The sequence below is a fragment of the Apteryx rowi genome, unplaced genomic scaffold (genome assembly GCF_003343035.1).
Source record: "Apteryx rowi isolate R43461 unplaced genomic scaffold, aptRow1 scaffold_48, whole genome shotgun sequence".
NCBI classification, from domain to species: Eukaryota; Metazoa; Chordata; class Aves; order Apterygiformes; family Apterygidae; genus Apteryx; species Apteryx rowi.
Window position 1 is genome coordinate 1,024,019 of NW_020450738.1, and position 19,724 is coordinate 1,043,742.

The 19,724-nt window shown below is 40.2% G+C and overlaps 1 protein-coding gene across 2 annotated transcripts in view; it reads right to left on the reverse strand.

The window, feature by feature from the left end:
* Window positions 1–19,724, reverse strand: part of PPP3CA (protein phosphatase 3 catalytic subunit alpha) — a 159,629-nt gene that overhangs the window by 110,965 nt on the left and 28,940 nt on the right. The window contains exons 1-2 of one of the 2 annotated variants that reach the window (XM_026078461.1): window positions 15,502–15,597; window positions 11,849–12,049 (exon numbers count right to left, since the gene is read on the reverse strand). In XM_026078461.1, the coding sequence (XP_025934246.1) occupies window positions 11,849–11,957 (109 nt within the window). In that variant the 5' untranslated portion in view covers window positions 11,958–12,049; window positions 15,502–15,597. Of the gene's footprint in view, window positions 1–11,848; window positions 12,050–15,501; window positions 15,598–19,724 lie in introns of those variants that run through there. The other variant, XM_026078460.1, reaches the window with a different exon arrangement.

Here is a 19,724-nt window from a genome sequence, read left to right on the forward strand (position 1 = left end):
TTTTTAATCTGTTGCAAGCAATCATTAAAATAACAAGTGTAACATACAGAAAAGAAAAGAAACCCTCAGATCCCTATCATGATTATTTTATTGGTTTTAAAGAGCAACCTGTCTCACTTCAGCACTGGGTTACCGTGCTAATCTCATTTCAAGTCATATCTTGGCTAAATGGCTATCACCTGACATTGGCTCTAATAATTAATTGCAGATTTTAAAGACATGTATTTTCTAGCTTTTTCTCATGTGAAGGTGAGCTTTTCCTCAAAGGAGTTTTAACCTTTCAACCACAGTTTTTGAGTTTGTTTGGGAAAAAAATATAACCTAGTTTTAAGTATGTTGGCTAATCTCACAAACAGCTCTTAAGACTGTTTCTCTTCACTTTTAATTTTGTACCTGCACTGAGGCTAGCTTTCCGCCTTTTCCTTCCAGTCTGATAAAAAACAAAGCAAATGAAGTGGAACAGAGAAGCAACATTAGCTTTCATAAATTATTGTTTTAGACAACTCTGGTTTCTTATAAGGACTATTGCTTGTGACAGAAAGTAAGCCAAGCAGAAAGAAAATGAAGTGCTCATGCAGTGCCACTTCACCGAGGGATGAAGTCACAGGACTGATTTCTGTGACCACGAGCAATGCCTGCAGCCCACGCTGCCGCTCTGCAGTTCTCAGACCGAATAGAGAGAGGGCACTGAACACAGAAGAGAACATGCAGGAAGGATAAACTGCAGCGTGCTTGTTTCTTTTTTTTTTTTTTCTTTTTTTTAAGTTTACAGATTTAAAATGATTTTTTAAGTCTTCTTTATTAATACAGATTAATCAAGAATAAGTCTGACAGTCCACTCAATTTAATCTCCTTGATTATTCAGGAAAAGCTATCTTTTCTCTGGCTGGTTAAACTCCTATAGTGAACTCTCATCAGCAGTTCATTTTGATTTCCGAGTTCAATCTATTTTGATTGAAACAATCCTCTTGTGGTATTCCCCACTTGTAGAGGCAGAATCTTTTTGTAGAGGTAGATGGGGGGCAGGGAGGAAGAAGGGAATAAAAGTGAGTCAAATATTGAACACAGCAACTTTCAAAAGTAACTTCTGAAAGCAATGCTGCTGCTGCTGCACCTAGCGAGCCCAGAGGAATCTCTGCAGTGCTCCTCTCGCGCTGAGCACCAAGGACCCGTTTCCATTCTTGGCCACAGGCTCTAGAACTGGAGCTTAATCCACTGCCCTTGTGCCCTTGGCTTGCCCGTTTTAAAGATGATGATGATGTAGCTGGATCCAAAACAAACCAAGAAAACCCACAAAAAGCAACACCACTCACTTTCTAAAGTGCTTCAAGACAACTGCTGAACTCAATAGATTATTTACACAAAGCATTTATTATTATCATTTATGCAATAAAGGCAGGCAAAATGGCATAGGACTTGGATTCCTCTTCAAATTTTAATTCTTGCCAAGCCTTCTTCAGAGGACAAGAAAAAAGATACTCCTTCCTTATCAAAAATACTTTCTCAGGAAGTAATTAGCATCTTGAGTGGTATTAATACCATTTCAACTAGATTTAGATGCCCAGTCCCAAGGAAAAGAAGCAGAGGCCAACACAGTAATTCTGGAAAAAGCAGCAAGGACCAATTTGAAACTCAGTCCCCATTTAATGCTTTGAAGCCCTAAAAAGGCACATAAGGACCCTATGGGTCAGGACAACATTTTATGGCTTGACATCCTACCAGTACAAGTAATGCACGCTATCCCCACAGTGCCCTGGGAGCGGCATTTACCAAGACCCTCTGAAACTAACTGGAATTTGAAAATACGCTCCTGCTCCGCACCATGAATCTTAACAATTGGGGAACACATTTAGAGAGCATGGTTTTTACAGAGTTTAAAGACAATTCTAAACTATTAGATTTTTAAAACCTAACTAAAATGTTTTGAACTATAACATTTTTTCCATTTAAAGAGGCAAAAATCTTCACAGAGATTATCGTATACATTTGAAAATCATTCTACAAATTCTTATCGGGATAAAATGCAGAAAATTGAATAGAGACAACATTTGCCTCAGCTCTAGGAGTATTTCTTAGAATACTTAAAATGCCAATGAAAAGGCATCTAAAGGCAGGAAGAAGTAGAAAAAGAACCCATCCCAGAATAACATAATCTTTCCTTAGACAAGCATCATGCCCAACTTCTAGTGCTACCTGAGTCCTGCTCTGAGTTATGACTGGTACCGTCTCTAACCTCTCTCAGGGCAGGCTGTGCTAGGCGCCTCCTGCGCGCTCGCCAGGGCATCACAAGGCGGCTCTGGTGCCTGAAGGCTGGGCACACACCTGCAAGCACAGTGCAAGGCAAGAGGCAGCTGCTGCTATTTCCAAAAGTGCAACTGGACTCTGAACAGTAGGGGCACACATCTGTACAGCAATTCCCAAATCACATAAACACAGTGGTTTATCTCATCAGGATACAGTCTCCAAGTGGCAATTATCAGCTAACAAAAAGACGCTGTTTGTCTCTGTCTTGCTATTAGTCCACCCCCTCACACTCCTCCAGTTCCTTTTTTCCTCTTTCATAACTGTTCTCAGCTTGATGGCTATACTATAGCTGCTCCACAATCGCTGCAGGTATGGTATGAATAGCACAGAATCCCCCTTCCCTCCATACACAAAAATCTTTATCCTCTATTATCTTACACACACAAAAGGAAAAAAATGTGGGGAACTTGAATTTGTGCAAAACTATCAGACTTTTATTTTGCTGGGGGGGGGGGGTGGGAATAAAAAGGGAAACAATATGCTGGAATTCCCCTCTTCCCCGTTCTGTGTCTCACTCATGTCAGGAGCTGCTCCAGCCAAAACGGGAGAGCAGGGAATGTGGGTGGCTGTGATTTCAGCACAGTGATCCCACTGGATTCCCACCCTGCTTCCCCAATACAAGCGACAACTTGAGATTGAGCTAAATTAACCTGAGGCCAGAATCAAAAGAAGAAATAATTAGGCAAAGCAAAGAGAACACAAAAGCTAAGAACAAAGCACCTCTTTACTTCTAAAGAGTATTATTATACAGTGCAAATATCATGGTGATTTTAGAGGAAGAAATCAAGTGTCAAGGATTTAGAACTATCAAACTCAAGTTGTGCCCCTGATTACATAATTGCAAAGCAAAGATAAAAGCTGCTTCACAAGTTTCATTTCTCTCCCCCCCCCCCCCAAAAAAAAATCTTTGAGAAGCTAAAAGAAATACCACTCCTATGACAGCACATGTCCTTGTGGAGTAGCCGTAGAAGAAATGCTAACATGCTATATTGTGCTATAAATATTTATATGCGGAAGAAGTATTCACACACTGAATAAGATAAAAATGAGATGGTCAGAACAAAGCCCTAAGAAAATTTATAGATTTGCAAGCATTTGTTTTTGTATTTTTGTGGGTGGTTATTTTTTATTCAATTCAACTTCTGTGCTGAATTGATGCCAATACGTATTTGCTCCTCCATTTCACAGCATCAAATTAAGCTACATTTCTGAAGGGAATCTAAGATTCAATCATTTCACTTCAACTTATTTGACTATATGATTTTTGCACCAAAACAAATTAACTATAAATGGATTATTTCTAAGGAGTAACAAGTGAGGTAGTTGTAAAGGATAGAGTCTGTAGTATCCACTGTCTTGCCAATAAAGATGGATTTAAGCAGCTGCTACTAGAAAACATCAGCTCTGCCAAAATGTCAGATGCTAATGTCTGAAGCAGCTCAATTAAACTACAAGATGCAATCACTTTGTTCTACCAGGAATCCAGGCAGGCACGTTTCAATCCCTATCTGGAACCAACAGATGCATTTAGGGAAGGAATAGATCCAAAAAAATTGAGTACACGCAGCCTTGCATCTTCGCTTTCTTTTGGAAGTCCCAGTTTTTAAGCCAGAAGTGCCTTGGTATATTGAGAGCTCCCAATAAAGCATGCAAAGGAGCTGCAGCATGGCAGTTTCAATCAGCAATCCCATTAAAAGATCCAGTCTGGTTCACTTTAGCTGTTAAGCAGTATGTTTAGATCATAAATTATTTTTACCTGTACTTTAATGTGCAGGTTTTCTGTATTTTAATAACCTATTAAACAGTGATATGCTAAGGCAAAGAATTATTAGAACAGCAAACTGCACTCAAAATTGTTGCAGAAATGCATACATTGAGAAAAGAGTTTTGTTTTTTTTCAAAAAGCAGCAAAATTTTTTTCATATAGTCTAATCTATGTATTAAGTCAGAGAACACACCTGCCTTACACAGGCATGTAAAAGCAACGGACTATCATTTGTTTTCAAGAAGAATGCAAGAGTAGATAGTGCAACTGATACTTTCTGTTTCCTCCTCTTCCACAGTTTGTAATTACCTGTAGTGTTGAAATCATTATTTACGCACATGAGACCCAGAATTGATGTTTAAGGTAGAAACAAGTAAAAGTTTCAACCTAACATTCACCTCTCTTCAGCACAAGCTAAGTTTCCTATGAGAGAGAGGAATTAATTGCAGGCAATTTTTTTGGAATATTTGCTGAAATTAATCTGGAAGTATTTGCTGAAATGAATATTGCTGAAAATTGGTGGTCTCAGTCCACTCGGGGAATGTATGCCAGTATAATGCGGAAACTTAAATTGATGTAGGTGTACCAGGAACATGGAAATCTCAGTCACTTTATGGCTTGAATGAACAAAATATTAGCATGTTCTGACAGTGACTAGCAATACAGTTAAAACTGTTTAAGAAGTTACTGCATCTCACAACTGAAAGATACCACTCCGTGGCTGAGACACAGAGCAAATAGTGTCATACTGTAACCAGCAGACATGAACTACTCACTGTGCAGTTTTAGAATTTGATCATTTGAATGCTTTTTCTGATACGCAAAAGTAAATATTTTAGTTATAACAGTAGTTTGGAAATTCAATAGTCTCCTCAACAGTAATCACAGTACATTAGGTTTAGAGTATAAATTAAATTACTGAAGTGTGAAATAGACAAGTTTTAACTAAAATTGCTTTTACTGAAATGTTAATTTCAGACAAACTTTGATGCTCTGCTAATATAGATAGATCTTGCATTACTTGTAGGCCCCTAATAAGCAATCTTGTTTATTTTCCACACTGGAATTCTATCTTGAACTGCTTCAAATATAAAAAACAGAAAAAAAATATTTTAGCTTGGTTCTCCAATTGCAGCAGATCATTTAAGTGTGTGCTACAGTTGGATGTAATTTTAAATGTTACTGCCTTTTTACCTTAATGCGAGCATGAACACTTTTATTAGCTTGCCTTAGCATTGATCACTTTAGCTAGAAGGTCCTGACACTTACAAAGTTTTAACTCGTGCAGCACTGGCAGCCTATTGACATTATTTTATGCTACCAAGTGAAAGAAATTAGGTAAAGGAAAAATGTACGCGGAACATGACTAAATGTTCAGACCCCAGAGGCCCTCTTATCACACAGAATAACTTCCCCAGGGAGTATTTGGAAGCCTCAAAGATCATAAAGGCTAGAAAGAACAAAACAGTGGAGAATCAGCCCCTACTGGCAGGAAAGGGCTTTCCCTCTACGGTCTTTTTATGGGCCTAGAATGCACAAAGGCCTCTGAAGGCCATCAGAGCTGCCTACGGTTGTTCCCACTCAGGCCACACTCAGGTGGCTGCGACCCCCCTCCCACTCCCCACCCCATAAGTTTAGAAATCATTTGCACCAGCTCTCAATGTCCTCACTACAATGCAAACATTACAGACAAAGGAAGTATTAAAGTTGTATTTCCATACCACTGTGACGTTCAACTAAGCCAGTGTTCCTCCCCCCCCCCCCAAAATACAGTCAAGCTGAAACTAGGTATATCACCCCTCAACATGAACAAGACCAGTACTTACATTCCTATAAGAAATACACATGCCCTACCTGAAATTATGCAACACGAAGGGAACAGCGAGAAAGGCTCTGCAAGCCACAGTTTTCTTTGCATCTACAACATCCATAAACATGGGAGCTGCAAAACTAGGACTAATAGAGAAACCCAATATGGCCAAGGAACAGACCTGCAGAGACTGAGACAATTGTTTCCCTTTCTTCTATAAAACTTTCTACACAGCCACATCAAGCTTTTATTCTGCCTTCATCTGGTGCTTGCCTTTCTGCACATACTAAGTTGCAGGCACCTGGCATTCCAGGAAGCTTTCAGCAGAGGACAGCACTCAGTTAAGGCTTTCTCCAGAAAGCATCTGAAGGTTTAGATCAAGAAGATGCATTTGTTTTACCTAATTTCCAATTTTCCTAAATGGGGGACTGAGAGATGCCACCCCTGTGCCTGCACGTGGCCTGGCTGTTGTCACCAAGCCAGAAGCTATTGTCACTGCTACTGCTGGCGATGGTACTCATACAAGCAGAACTGAGAGCATCTGTCCTGTGCAGTTGCCTGTGTAATGTCCATGCATTGCACATAAATACCATATGCAAAAAAGCATAAGTTTATAAAAAGGAATATGGCTTAGATTTCTGTGTTCTTGGTTTACTAGAGGAAAGTCTGTTAATAATGATGGGCAGAGGCTAACCAAAACGAGTGCACACTGAGAGATGTCACATGTTACAGGCAGAGACAAAGCACACATTCATTACTTTTAAAATAGATATCAACAGGAAAAAAGGACTTACCTTAAAAACCCAACACACATATCTTACAAGTATATTCACTTGTGCAATCAAATATGCAAGATATGCCATGTCATTTTCATTCAGCATCTTTAAACCTAATGGTATCATCAAGAAATATAGTCCAAAAGGTATAGGTAAAGTCATGTAACAACAGATATTGGACAAACCTAGCACTTAGAGTCTCAGTTTCAAATATATCATTTCCTCTGTAGTTGAGTAAGTAGTTTAAGACGTGTAAGCTAGAATCACAGAATAATTAAGGCTGAAAGGTCATCTAGTGCAACCCACTCTGCTCAAAATAGGGCCAAATTCAAAATTAGATACAGCTTCCAAGCTGGAATCGGCTGCTGTCATCAGTTACTTTGCTGTTGAAATCAACTTCAGTAATGTGACCTTTGGCCTCTTGTATTTTATCCCATCCCTTCCAGATTAATAAAACTATTTAACCCTTTGTAGCTGGTGGCAATTTCTGCAGATGTAGGAGAACACTAATGCAGCATGTTCCAAAAGTGCAGTTTCGGTTGCTTTGAAAAGGGCCAATAAACTGTGGTCCATTTAATGTCAATAAATCATATACCTGGTCAGTAAAGCAAACAAACGCTGGCAAAAAAGAACTCCATATTTAAGATGTGACAGAATTAAGGTTTCAAGTACAACCTCTTTTACATATGCATTATGCTACACATTCCTTAATTATATAGTCACTTTCTGCTCTTTTCCATGTATCAAACAGAATGAACCGTACTCATGCAGTGAGCAACTATTCAAGTTGTGTTCTGCTCACTTGTATGAAATATGCTTTAGTTACGGAAGTTTTAGAAACCTTACTCTGAAGACAGCATGATCAACTTGCTTGCACACTTTCAGCAACACTCAGCATAACAGTATCTCACCATTCCAAAAGATGTGAATTACTGCCTTCCCAACACACGTGAGCCAAAATGCCCATTTTACAGACTGGGAGCCAAGCAAGGCAACATTCATGCCAAAGGCTTCACCTAAATTTGTTTTTCTGACATAACATATTCAGAACCTAAAGAACTTATCATTGTACAGATAATTCTATTATATAAGAAAGTATATACACACATACCCATGCACAAAAAACCCCACATACCTGTGCATTAAGGTCAAAGGGACACGTGCTTAGCATGGAGTTAAGAGTGTTCAGTACCTGGCAGATTTTAGACCTGCAAGTGAAGCCCCCATAAAAACAAGCAGGTAACTTGCTAGCCATTATGCAAAGGGTAGTGTAAGTCACTTGCCCAAACTTATTCTGTTTAAGAATGAACCTATATAATAAGATCACATTAAGTTAGCCTGGCAATCCTAATCCTGGCATTTCCAACAGTGCTTGGAAGTGTTACTTCAGTAAATATTGCAGTCAGGGAGGTTCAGAGCTACACTTCTACAGCCTTAAAAAAAAGAGGCAATTTGTCCATGTGTCATTATACTGCTGTGTACATAAAATAGGTCAGGAAATCCTAAAGCTGTCATACCAACATCTTTCATCTGAATGCTGAACAGCTGTAGTCTAATGGTAAATCAACCTCATTAAACCCATGACCTTGAAACAAAGACCACATACCTCTAAGAAAGGAGGGTGCAGAGGAAGAAGTCAGGGAAGAATCCCCCCATGGAAGGCAGCAGCACCCCCTTTCCCTGCTGTCTGTCTGCTCCCTTGGGGCTGGAGCTGACGTGGGTATTCCCACAATGTTGCAGGCAGCCTGAAAGCACCCCGTAAGCCCAGCGCCCCTGGCTTGCTTCTTCCCCCAGCCGGGGACTTGGATGGGCCTACAACCCTGTGCCAGCACCTCGCTGCTGCCAGTCACAAGACACAGGTCTATACTGGTAGCTTCTCCAACCACAGCTCTCACTCTGCAACCAGATCCACTCCTCCAGGTGCTCCCAGCATCTCCCAGTCCACATGCCTTGCCTAGCTAGCCCCAATACCCCATCAACCTCTTCTGCTTATTCTCCTACTTTGCCTGCCCAGCCACTCTCCATCACCCTCCGACTCAATCTCTTGACCATTTCCCTGTCTCCATGCTTTCTATCTCCAACATACACTTTTGGCCAAGTCAAGTGTCCAGTCTCACCCATTTCCCTGTTGTCTGCTCAGCAGTCCCTGTCACCGTTTTCAGTCCTGACTTCCAGCCTTTCCCTCCAAGCATTCACTTTCTTTTTTTTTTTTACCCTGTTCTCTCCCACTATCCCAATTCACAATCAGAAAAAAAAAGAAAAACCCAACAACAAAAAAACCAACCCCATCACTTCCTAGATGCCAGAAAAGGTCCCTTTTAGCACAGGAGTTATGATCTCTCTTCTTAGTTCAGGCTCTGTTCAGAATCATACCTAGCAAGCAAAAAGCAGCCCTGAGTTACACTTCAGGAATGGTTCACCTTCCTTATAAGCCAGAACTGCAGCAAACTAAGGCTATGCAAATTTGAGCTAAGGTCCAAATGAACTCATCAGCAATTTTTCAGAAGACTTATTATAACCTAGCCAAATCTGAAAACAAAATGTATTAATTCAGAATGACAATCACAGTGCTTTCAGCTAACCACAGATCCAGAAGAAGTTTTACATGTAAACACAAATAATGGATTGTGTGTTCCACATTAAGATGCCTTTCAGGATTTCTCTCTTCAATTACACAAATCTTGTCCTCCTATGTACCCATTTTATTTCAAGTGATTTTGCACATAAACTGAGGTCTAGGATATTTTTTGAGGACAATTATCTTATCCCTCAAAATTAACAGAAGATAAATTCCAAACTAAGGAGTAGGTACCCAAGGCTTTAAGAAAAACTTTTCATGTTCTTTAACATTTATCAAGAACATGACGGATACCAGGAGTTCCTGGACTAATCCACAATGCTCTTACTTCAACAGTTATGGTCTTCTCTCTCTTCTCTTTGATGATCATCTTCTCATTAACCAGCTACAGGCATATGTTTCTGAAAGATGAATGCATGTGCCACAAACAATCCCGTATTAATCATTAATGACTGTCACTCTTCCACAGGTTTGTTTGCCCTATCTAAAATCTATTTTCCTCTCCATTGTATCAGTATTTTTGTTTGTTCTTCTATATGTTTGAAAAAGCATTTGCTCCACTCCAGTTATTTCTTGACTGCCTGTATTCCTTACACTTTCACCAGATCATCAGTCAATTGATATTCTCTTTATCCAGTCATCTGCTGTCCTATTCCTAATACAGAGCAAATTGCCAGGTCCACAAGGTGCCTCACAAGCTTTTCCAGCCTCCTTTCAGATTTTTTTTCCTTCTTTTGATGATCACTCATTACTCCAGCTTTCATGTTTCTTCACACAGAACATTAGCACTTCTCAGCTACCCCACTAACAAGCATTAGGAGTCCACCTTTCCTACATTAGCTTAAAAGAGAATAACTTTCAGCCACCCTGAAGAATACTGCAATATCACAATCACTGTATGAGAATAATTTTAAAAGCAGGAACAAAGCAAGACATAGGCTCAACTGAAAAAAGAATCAAAGACTTAAACTATACCAATGATCTACAGTGGGGGTAAACTTCAGGAGATTAATCACCAAAACTCAATTCAGAACAATTCAGACACCTTCAAAAGCATTTAAGGAAAAAAAAGAGGGGGGGGAGGGAGAATGTCAAAGATGAACTTATGGAAAGCAGTTGGGACAGAGTAGACCTGTCCTCTGACAGCCTGTATGTCTCAATGGATTAAAAAAAAAAAAAAAAAAAATCAAAAACCACAAAGACAGAAAAGGTAGAATGGTAGAAAGGTAGAATGACAGAAAGGTAGAATTTCTGCACATTATATCGCTCAGTTCAGGACCGCACTGTTGCATCTCTAGAACTTCTTCCATTTCATGCCCAGAAAAGTCTGTATTCCTCCTTTTAAGGAAATGCCTGTAGGATTCTATCCTATTCTCTTCTCAGTCTGTTCAGAGGAGCCTTTTATTCCTCCTATTTCCTTTATTCATCCATGAGCTGCAACATGATTGACACCTTTTCCACCAGAATGATAGGGCAGCATGACAAGCTATTACTACACAAGAAGATACCCATTCCCTCCCCAGGTCAGCCTAGAATCCCCTACTTGGATGTCACTTGAAGAATTACAAGCTTTAATAACTTTTAAATCATTCTAGTCCAGACACTACCCTCTCTAGTTTTGGAGAGGGTTTCCTGAAAATGAAGCATTCACTACTTCTCTATAGTTTTTGGTGAATGCTGCCAGTACTGATCACAAAGACTGGTAACCCTTCTTCTTCTGCAACAGAAGAACCTATTTCTTTGGCTCTTGTCAGGGCTTCCCAGAAACAAAAGTGACAAAAGGACCTGCCATCTTAAAACAAGCTTTATGGTTAGGGTTCATCATTTAGGCTGGCTGGAATTAGCAATCTTTTGCCCCACAACTAACTTTCTATGCTACAAATAGGCTTCCTGCCAAAAATACGTTCACCTTTGATAACAGCAACAAAAAAGGGAAGGGGGGGGGGGGTCACATTAGAGCAAGCAAATGCATTCATATGTTCAGAATACACTCTGAGGCAGGAGACAATTAGAGAAGGAAGTACAAAGCATAAGGCATTTCCTGAGGATTAATGAGTGGGTGGTAATGTTTGATAGCCTAGGGCAGAATGGGTTCTGCAACCAGCACAATTCATTAATCCCCCAGGCAACACAAACTGGGATTCTGCTAATTTTTTTCTTTTTTGCTCTACTTGTTATTTTCCTTAACATTTAATTAAAATTTCTGTTTACTGTAACACCATTGTTCCTGCAGAGCCAAACTGTGACTGTACATCTGAATTGTGCTACTGTGGTGAAGGACATCTATAAAATTATGGAATTAATATCTAGAACAAGAGGCCAGATGCTTTTTCAAGTTTAATAAAAATTTTCTACTCTCCCACTATAGACTAAAATTGCTATCTACCTCAGAAACAAGAAGGGTCCTGCAGCAATGATCCTTTCCTCTAATTTACAAGATGCTTAGCAGCCTCCATTATCCTAGTGGCAGCAGACAAAGAAAGAATCAAGTATTGGAGAGGTAAATTAATGTGAAGCTTCCTTTCAGCTCCTTAGGAAGCCACATTCACTAATGCATTACTTAACATGTCCCAAACCAGCAACCATCACCTCCACCATCATAACTCCATACTAACCTGTGACTGGTGCATCTATGTCCAGCAAATTTTTTTCCTGGCGCAGAATTGAAGCTCCCTCTGTTATTATTCTCAAAGCAACACTCTCTTCCAGCCTCCCTTCTTTCATAAGATGTGCCTTTAAGATATCCACACGGGGCTTTCCATCATTATCAAACACTTCCTTAGCTGTGAGCCGGTGACTTGGAGGAAATGGGACAGCTGAGTGGAGAAAAACAAAAATATCTGATCACTTTTTACAATAAAACCTCTGTTACTGATAATGACACATTTCAAAAGTCATCTCTGCTGTCAAATAGTATTAGCATGGATTTTCTATACTCTGTTATAAACTTGTGGCTTATATTATACAAAGATGATCAAATATACCCTTAAAGCACACACATTCCCCAGGTTAAGTTATTCATGCAAATGAGAACTGCAACTTCATGTTTATAAAAAATTGAAAGGAAGATTTAGATCATGTTTACAGGTAGAAACTCTCAAACAACAGTAAAAAGGATGTGGCAGCATCAGGGAAAGAAGGGAGTGGAGCTTAAACTGCTCTAGTAGCATTACAAAACCTTGATACAATGCTCCCTTCCATTAAGGCCATAAAACGCATGGATGACAAGTGCAACATTTAATTTCTGTGCATGGAAATGCATAGAAATATTCCAATTAAAATGCTAAACTCCAAGACAGGTGTCTCTAATGACTTGGAGAGGGGTAGAGGATGTCTTTTTGTGTTAAAAACCAGTTATTTACCCAAGAGACATTCAAACATCATCCATGCATGCCTGAGAGCAAAAAAGACCACGCTGAGCAAGAGCACAGCAGAGCATGCATCAGACTGAGGTTTAAAATAAATTAATAAATAGGAGGGTTGCCCTAGCAACATGCCAGTGACTAGTGATCTGCGTATTGCCGTCACACAGGGTCTCAGGCTTACAGCAAACTTAAGATGCTCAGGCTTTGGCTCTCCTGAAGCCAGCTGAAGCGAGAAGCCTCCGAGGTGACGCTGTCCGCTCCCAGGCTGAGGCTGCAGCCTTACCCCAGCTTCACCCCTTTTCCCTCATGGTTCAGTTGGAGCAGCATTAGGCACTGCCTGCCTTGCCAGCCACAGGGTAATTATACTGATCCCTGCCACAGCTGCCGGAGGGTCAGGTTGTACGCAAGCTCTGGCTGGGGAGAGGAGCAGGCTGCAAGGCTGAGCCTGGCTGGCCGCATCCACCACCCGGCCGGGCCCTGCCAAAGCCTCTGCCACCTGGTCAGCATCTTACCAGGAGAGCTCTGCTGTCGTGGGAAATTAAACCCTCACATGGCAGATCAATGTGTCCGTTATTTTCAGTTTTCTTTACATTTAACAACCCATGTACTTTTAAAACAACCCACAAATCACACAGCATTTAAAATCCAACCCGAGAACTTTTTGCTTCCATTACCAGTAGGTAGCCAAGCAGAGAGGCAATTTCATTTTACACTGTTATTTTCCATGCATGTTTTAAACACAAACTGCTTCAGAAAAGGCTTTTTTTTTTTTTTGGTGGAATGTTTTTTCCTTTATGATGTCCTGGCTTCAATAGTCCCTTCACCAAAACAGCCTGCTGTGGGCTCAAGGAATAGGGGTCTTTGGAATATGCTGAAAACCAAACTGACTGCTTGCAGATTTAAAAATGGCACAAAAGTGGGCAGGGGAGAAAGTTTATCAAGTCACTGGCATCCCACTGGGATGGGAATCCTCCAGAATGGTTATTCTGGAGGAATGACATTCATAACCATCAATAAAGTAAAAAGCAAACAGTCCCGTCCCGTAACCCCTCCCCAAAAACACACAAAACCAAAAAACCCCATAGTTTTGGAGAGTCCTTCCACAGATCTGTACTGAGTTTCTCATTCATGCTACAAGAACTCCCACATGGTTTTACATTAGTTTATGTTTTAAATGGTAATTCTACAGTAAGAGTTAGACTTAAAAAATCAAAAGCTGATTTTGCTTTCCACAGCTGCTGCAGTCAAACCTACCCCACGACGCTCATAAAAATCAGACTGTTACGTGCTTTGCCAATCTCTCAGATATACCCACAGCAGGCCTCACTTCCTCAAGAGCAAGACAGCTACATACGTGAGCTATAAACAATTCATGATACCACACAGAAAAGAAAAATCAGTTTGGGAAGGTCCCCAAGCCTTTACCCTCCTCCTGCCAGGGCCGGCAGCGGAGCCCACAAACAAAAACACAAAACCAAAACCCACAAGGCCAGCTAGTCACAAGGATCCTGGATTTCCTGCATGGAGGAAGAAGAGGGAAAAGTTTTACTTGTCTCCAGTCAGTCTGGCTAGAAGCAGCACGTACCATTAGCTTGCATTCCCATGCAAGACAACAGCCTCTACGCTTCCCCTAAGTATTATGATATTAAAAAACAAAACAAAACACCCCGCTATGCAGCATGTTGCTGCTTTGAGGTAACTACAATATACCAGCATATGCTGAAAGGGGATTTTCACATGTATCAAGATGGAGGGCAAAACCAAGCAAGCAAGCGAGCAACCAAACCAGACAAGCCCTAAGACGTTACCTACTGGTTAACAGAAAAGTACAGCACGTGCTGTAGCACTGTACGAGCTCTGCAGGCAGATTTCTAACAAACAAGTACCAGCAGCTAATTAAAGAAAAAAAGATACCATTCCAATAGCAGATGATTAATGATTAATTAGCAAAAACATGAGCAATTGAATAGAGCACAAATTGCATCTTCCATTATGAGAATATTAATTTTGTATATACACATACACAAAGCTTTCACAGCAGAGCAACATAAGAAATGGTCATGTAAAAGTCCATTAAACATAGTTCATTACTAGAATCACCAACAAATGCCAGGATCAATCAAAACCATGTTATAAATACAACGAACATTTAATTTCCCCATTGCTTTATATAGCAACATCTCTATCTGAACACACAGGCATCTTTAATCTCCTTCATACCTGCTTTCTTTTTCCACTTTTTTTTTTTTTTTTAAGCTACGCTATTAGCCCTTGCAACAAATAACTATTTCTTTCCAGTGGTTTTGTTTTTAAGCAAAAATAAAATTGAGAGCCTAGTCAGACAACCACTGCACACACAACACACACGACAGGGAAGAGCACACAGGGCTGAGGCCCAATGCTCCGGAGACCGGCGCTGCCACTGGGGAAGCAAGAGCAGCTCAAGAGGCAGCGGCAGGAGGGAAGAAGAGCTGGCTGAAGCTCCTAGGACCTCTCTCCTCCCCAGGAACTGACTCAGTGGACATTTTTGCAAAAAGAGGTGGGAATCTGCAGCAAACGAAGGTCATAGGGGCGCACCCTGGAATATCGCCTTGGATGGAAACAAAGGGAGAGGTGAGAAAATTGGCACAAATACTTAACACATTTTCAAGAAGTTGAGTGACAAATGCCACAAATACAAGAACACCACACAAGAACATCACGCGCTATCCGCTTTCTGCAAGACTTAAAAACTGGTCTCTGCCTCGATTGACAATTGTTTAAAACCTTTTAGAGGCAAACTATTTCTTTGTATTGGCATTAAAAAAGAAAACCACTCACCATGTGAAATGCTATCATCATGGTTTGGTAATAAAAGACAAGCAGACCACAGCAACAAGCATTGCAAGGTTTTAACCCTTTACCTTACGCTGCCAGTAAGCATCCTCCTGAGATCCAAAAGCACAAGAGAACACTCCAGCGTTTTAACCACCTCCTGCTTTTTTCTTGAGCTTTCAGGTCTCTTGAGCATGTTCCAGCAAATGGAGAAAAAGATCAACCTGCTATTTTACTGCTCTTGCAGACTCTTGCAAAATCCATCTGACTGATAACACAGCCACTGTAAAGGTCAAACATATTGTTACAGTTTCTCTCAAATATTCAGCAGCCTCTCTAGAACAAATAAATAAACCATGAAGAGCTGTGCTTAATTAGAATTGAATGTGTGTGTGTGTGTGTGTGTGTGTGTGTGTAAATAAAATACAAGCATGCAACAAAGAAAGCAATTTTTTGTTTATATATTATTCATTTAAAAACTAAGCTGTATACTATGCTAATACCCTCAGGGAAGCTGCCCATAAGAAAAAGCTGTCTTTCACCAATATTCAAGTTCCCTGCACTCTACCTCCCGTAACAACGCTTGTCATGTAATTTCATAACAGACAGACAGCACAATCTACTTTCGTTAAAAGTAAATAAATGCTTTTCTCATCATTTGTAGGGAAAATGCACCAATAATGATCATCATTTCAGTATTACAATGTTTTGCCTTTGTCCAACGGTAATTTGCAAATCTGCATTTCAAGAAACATTCGTGCTACAGCAACAGCCAGACCTCAGCTTCTTAAAAAGGCTGAAATTTTTGCTATGTGTGTAAAAAAGTCAGGTCATTCTGGAGCTCTATTTTTTACATCTGCTTATTCATAATATTCACACTCAGGATACATAAAATTTTTCTCTGCCACCTCAGAAACTCCAGCAAATCTGTCTTTTTCAGATGGGAATAACATATTTCAATAGTTAACTAAACACTTTTTGCAGGACAACTTCTGCAAAGTTAGGCCCGTTTTACAACTTGGTTTAAACACATGGCACATTCCTGGGTGTTCCTGCTAAACAATACTACTACTAACATCAGAAACTGAGTATTTACTATTTAATTAGAGAGCACTGTATTTCCGTACCATGCTGTGCATGACCATAGGTACAAGTCAGTATATAAAGAGTCAAAGATAAACTTTTTGACCTAATGTTAATATTTTAACATTATATAATTCTGGATGCACCCATTCCTGTACAGTCATGCCTAAAATTTCTAGATGGTTACTACCGTATTTTATTTCAAGAACACTGCGTGCTTCAGGTTGACACCTAGGAACTAGAAAGTGAGTCACCACCAGCAGTAGATGGTGAGAGGCACACAGTGAGACTTCACAGACCCTGCAGAGATTCCCAGAACAGTGATACTTGGGAATAGGACTGCCAAAACCTGCCATGGCACCGAAACATGCGGACACGCATTTCATTCCATAGATTCCCTCAGGCAACATGTGGGTGATGTTCTCATGTCCATATACATGTGTCCACATACAAGTTATTTAGCCACAGATCCGCTATTCAAACTGCTACCACAGTGTCTTTTTTGTTTGTTTGTTTTTTAAATCAAGACTATTTTCCTAGCAGTTTTTTTTTTTTAAGGAGTAACATACATATGAGTTATTTAAAAGACAAAGTGCATTTTCAATAAACAGATTTGCACTATAGCATTCAGAACACATGCAAGTCTTTATTAGGTTTTTGTCCACTTCATTTTTAGGCAGCAAAATATGTCACTATCCAGTAAAAAAACCAAAGAAACCACCCCCAAAGGCTATTTACAAGACAGTGAAAGACTCAAAGCCAAATTTTCTCAGTGCAGCTACAAAGGGAGCTCCCATTCTGGTATTTTCTGAAAACAGCAGGTTGTATTTTACATTGGCTACTTCGATTAGAGTAGGCACACTCCAAATATCCTGCTTGGAAGGTATTACTGACTCTGAACTGTCACTGGAACTAGCAACCTCTCTACAAAAGTAAATTTGAGTGCACCATTTCAAGACACTACACACTTGAATACTAGTTTTTAACTAAATATACTCACCAGATTTTCACAGAACAATTTGAGAAAACTCAATAATTGCTGATACAAAAAAAAGTCAGAAAATAAAATCCAGAAAATAAAGCATAAAATATATTTTTTAAAAAGAGAGAGAATTACAGATTACCTACATAAACTCAGAATAAATTTTCCCAAGGCCAAGAAGTTCTTGCAGTATAAGTGAAAGTACTAGAACTGATGCATGCGTTCAAAGATGTAATTAAATGAATTTTACTCAAAACCAAGGTATGTTACTCCACGGAAAGCTGACTGTATACTGAGTTAGTCAATACGGCATAAAGGAACAGGCCATCAAAAAGAAGGGGCTGTTACATGGAGTTGTCTCAGAGCAACAGCACCTGTAAACCACATCCAGGAACAGACAAGAGTGCTCTTCCCCTGTAAAGCCCGCACATGCCCAGTTTCCAGAGAGAACAGAAGGAAAGAAAAGGATTCCTTTGACGGATACATTAAACAGCTGTCTAAATTGACAGCATGGAAACCAGGCCACCTGAGAATAGGGGATAACACCTATGATCCGGAAATAACCATTATCCATAGACTTGGTGGTCAGTTGAGGTTAAAAAAAAAGTCACCATTTACCCAAGATCACTGATTCTTCACCAGGTAACAGCTTGGGGCAGAGGGGTGGGGGGCAGATTTCTTGAGGAACAGTTAGGGGCAATAAAAACCAACCCAATAAAGCTGTGATTGCTACTGAAGTGGTTAACCCATTTCAATCCTTGATATTGTCACCAAGAGGCATTACAGGCTGGTAGGGAAGCTGCTTTCAAAAAGACTGAGATGAGTCTGACAGCTTCTTGAAAAGGCCATTCAGATGCATACAGGCTCAAAAAAGTGTATGATATATAATGATATATATATTTAAAAAAAAATGAAGAAACTTCACAAAATATTTCAACTCTGAAGAGATAAATCACTATTTTTAATATCTTCTGACATCTCAGTCACAACCAGAAAACAGCAAGGATGGAAGGGCCTCAGATAAGCTCCAACTTTGGAGTGCAGTTACGTTAAGAAGGTGGTTTGTAAATGGAAAGGCTAAGTCAATCACATAGTGTCCCCAACATAGTTAGTGCCAGCTGTTTCCAGATCCTCAGGCACCTGATGCAGCCATCTAATTTAAACATCAAGTCATCTACTCTTCCTAAAAGCTTTCCTGAATGCTTATTAAATTATCAATTTCCTTTTGAAATCATTTCACTTTTTTAACATTCAGAAAATTGATCTGTGAACAAATAGCTGACAGTTACTTCAGCTGCCACCACTTTGGAGGCTATTTCTCCTTCTGTGGTTAAAAAATATGGGCGAACTCAGGGGCCCGAAAACCACATGGCATGGCGTGTGAACAGGATAAACTGGAATCACTGGCCGTGTGAACACGGGCAATGCCAGCTCCCCCATCCAGCTCCAGCCAGTGCACTTGGCTCCATCACTCCTCACCTGAAACGCACAACCGGAGCCGATCAGGTTGAGCTGTCCTCCTGTGGCATAATTCTGTGATACTTATGAAAAGAAAATTCTCTGCACAAAACACTTTTGCAGGCTTGGAGCCTCAAGCTTGCAAAGGAAAGGCCAACTCTCAGCCCCATAACACCTTCTACTCCACAGGAGAAGGTTGCAGGGGACCCACTGAATTTGTTCTGGCAAAGCAGGGACTGTACATTGTGCCAGCAGCTATTTTGTAACCTCTCAATGATGTGGCTATATTTTTGACAGGATAATCTCATCTCACCTCCCTCTGTCATTTCAATGAGCACACAGGGGCCTTTTTGCAAACAGATTAGTGACACAGCAGACAGGAAGGGCACCAAAAGTCACCATTAACTTGGGAACCCACAGAATGGGGCTGAAATGCTGTCATTTCTTTTGAATTAGCTGGCTGAGGTAAGGGAGTATTTTTAGCTTCTTCAAATCTGAATTCCTAACACTGTCTTTGCACCAAAGTTGCCCAGTCTCAGAACTAACAGACAAAGCGTTCAAAAGTCACCAGTACAGTACTACCGCTTCCGGCCATTTCAGGAATCAGTATGGTCTTTTCGTTGAACTGCTGACCTTCTCCAAAATGTGCAATCCCCAAACAAGAAGCTGAGTACATAGCGTTTTTCTTCCTTTTTTGCTGCTACTAGAACTCATTAATACTCCTCTGGCAAAAGCATCTGCGCTCTCCAGCTTTGACTGCATTTTACTCTAGTCGCTCTTTGGCTTTCC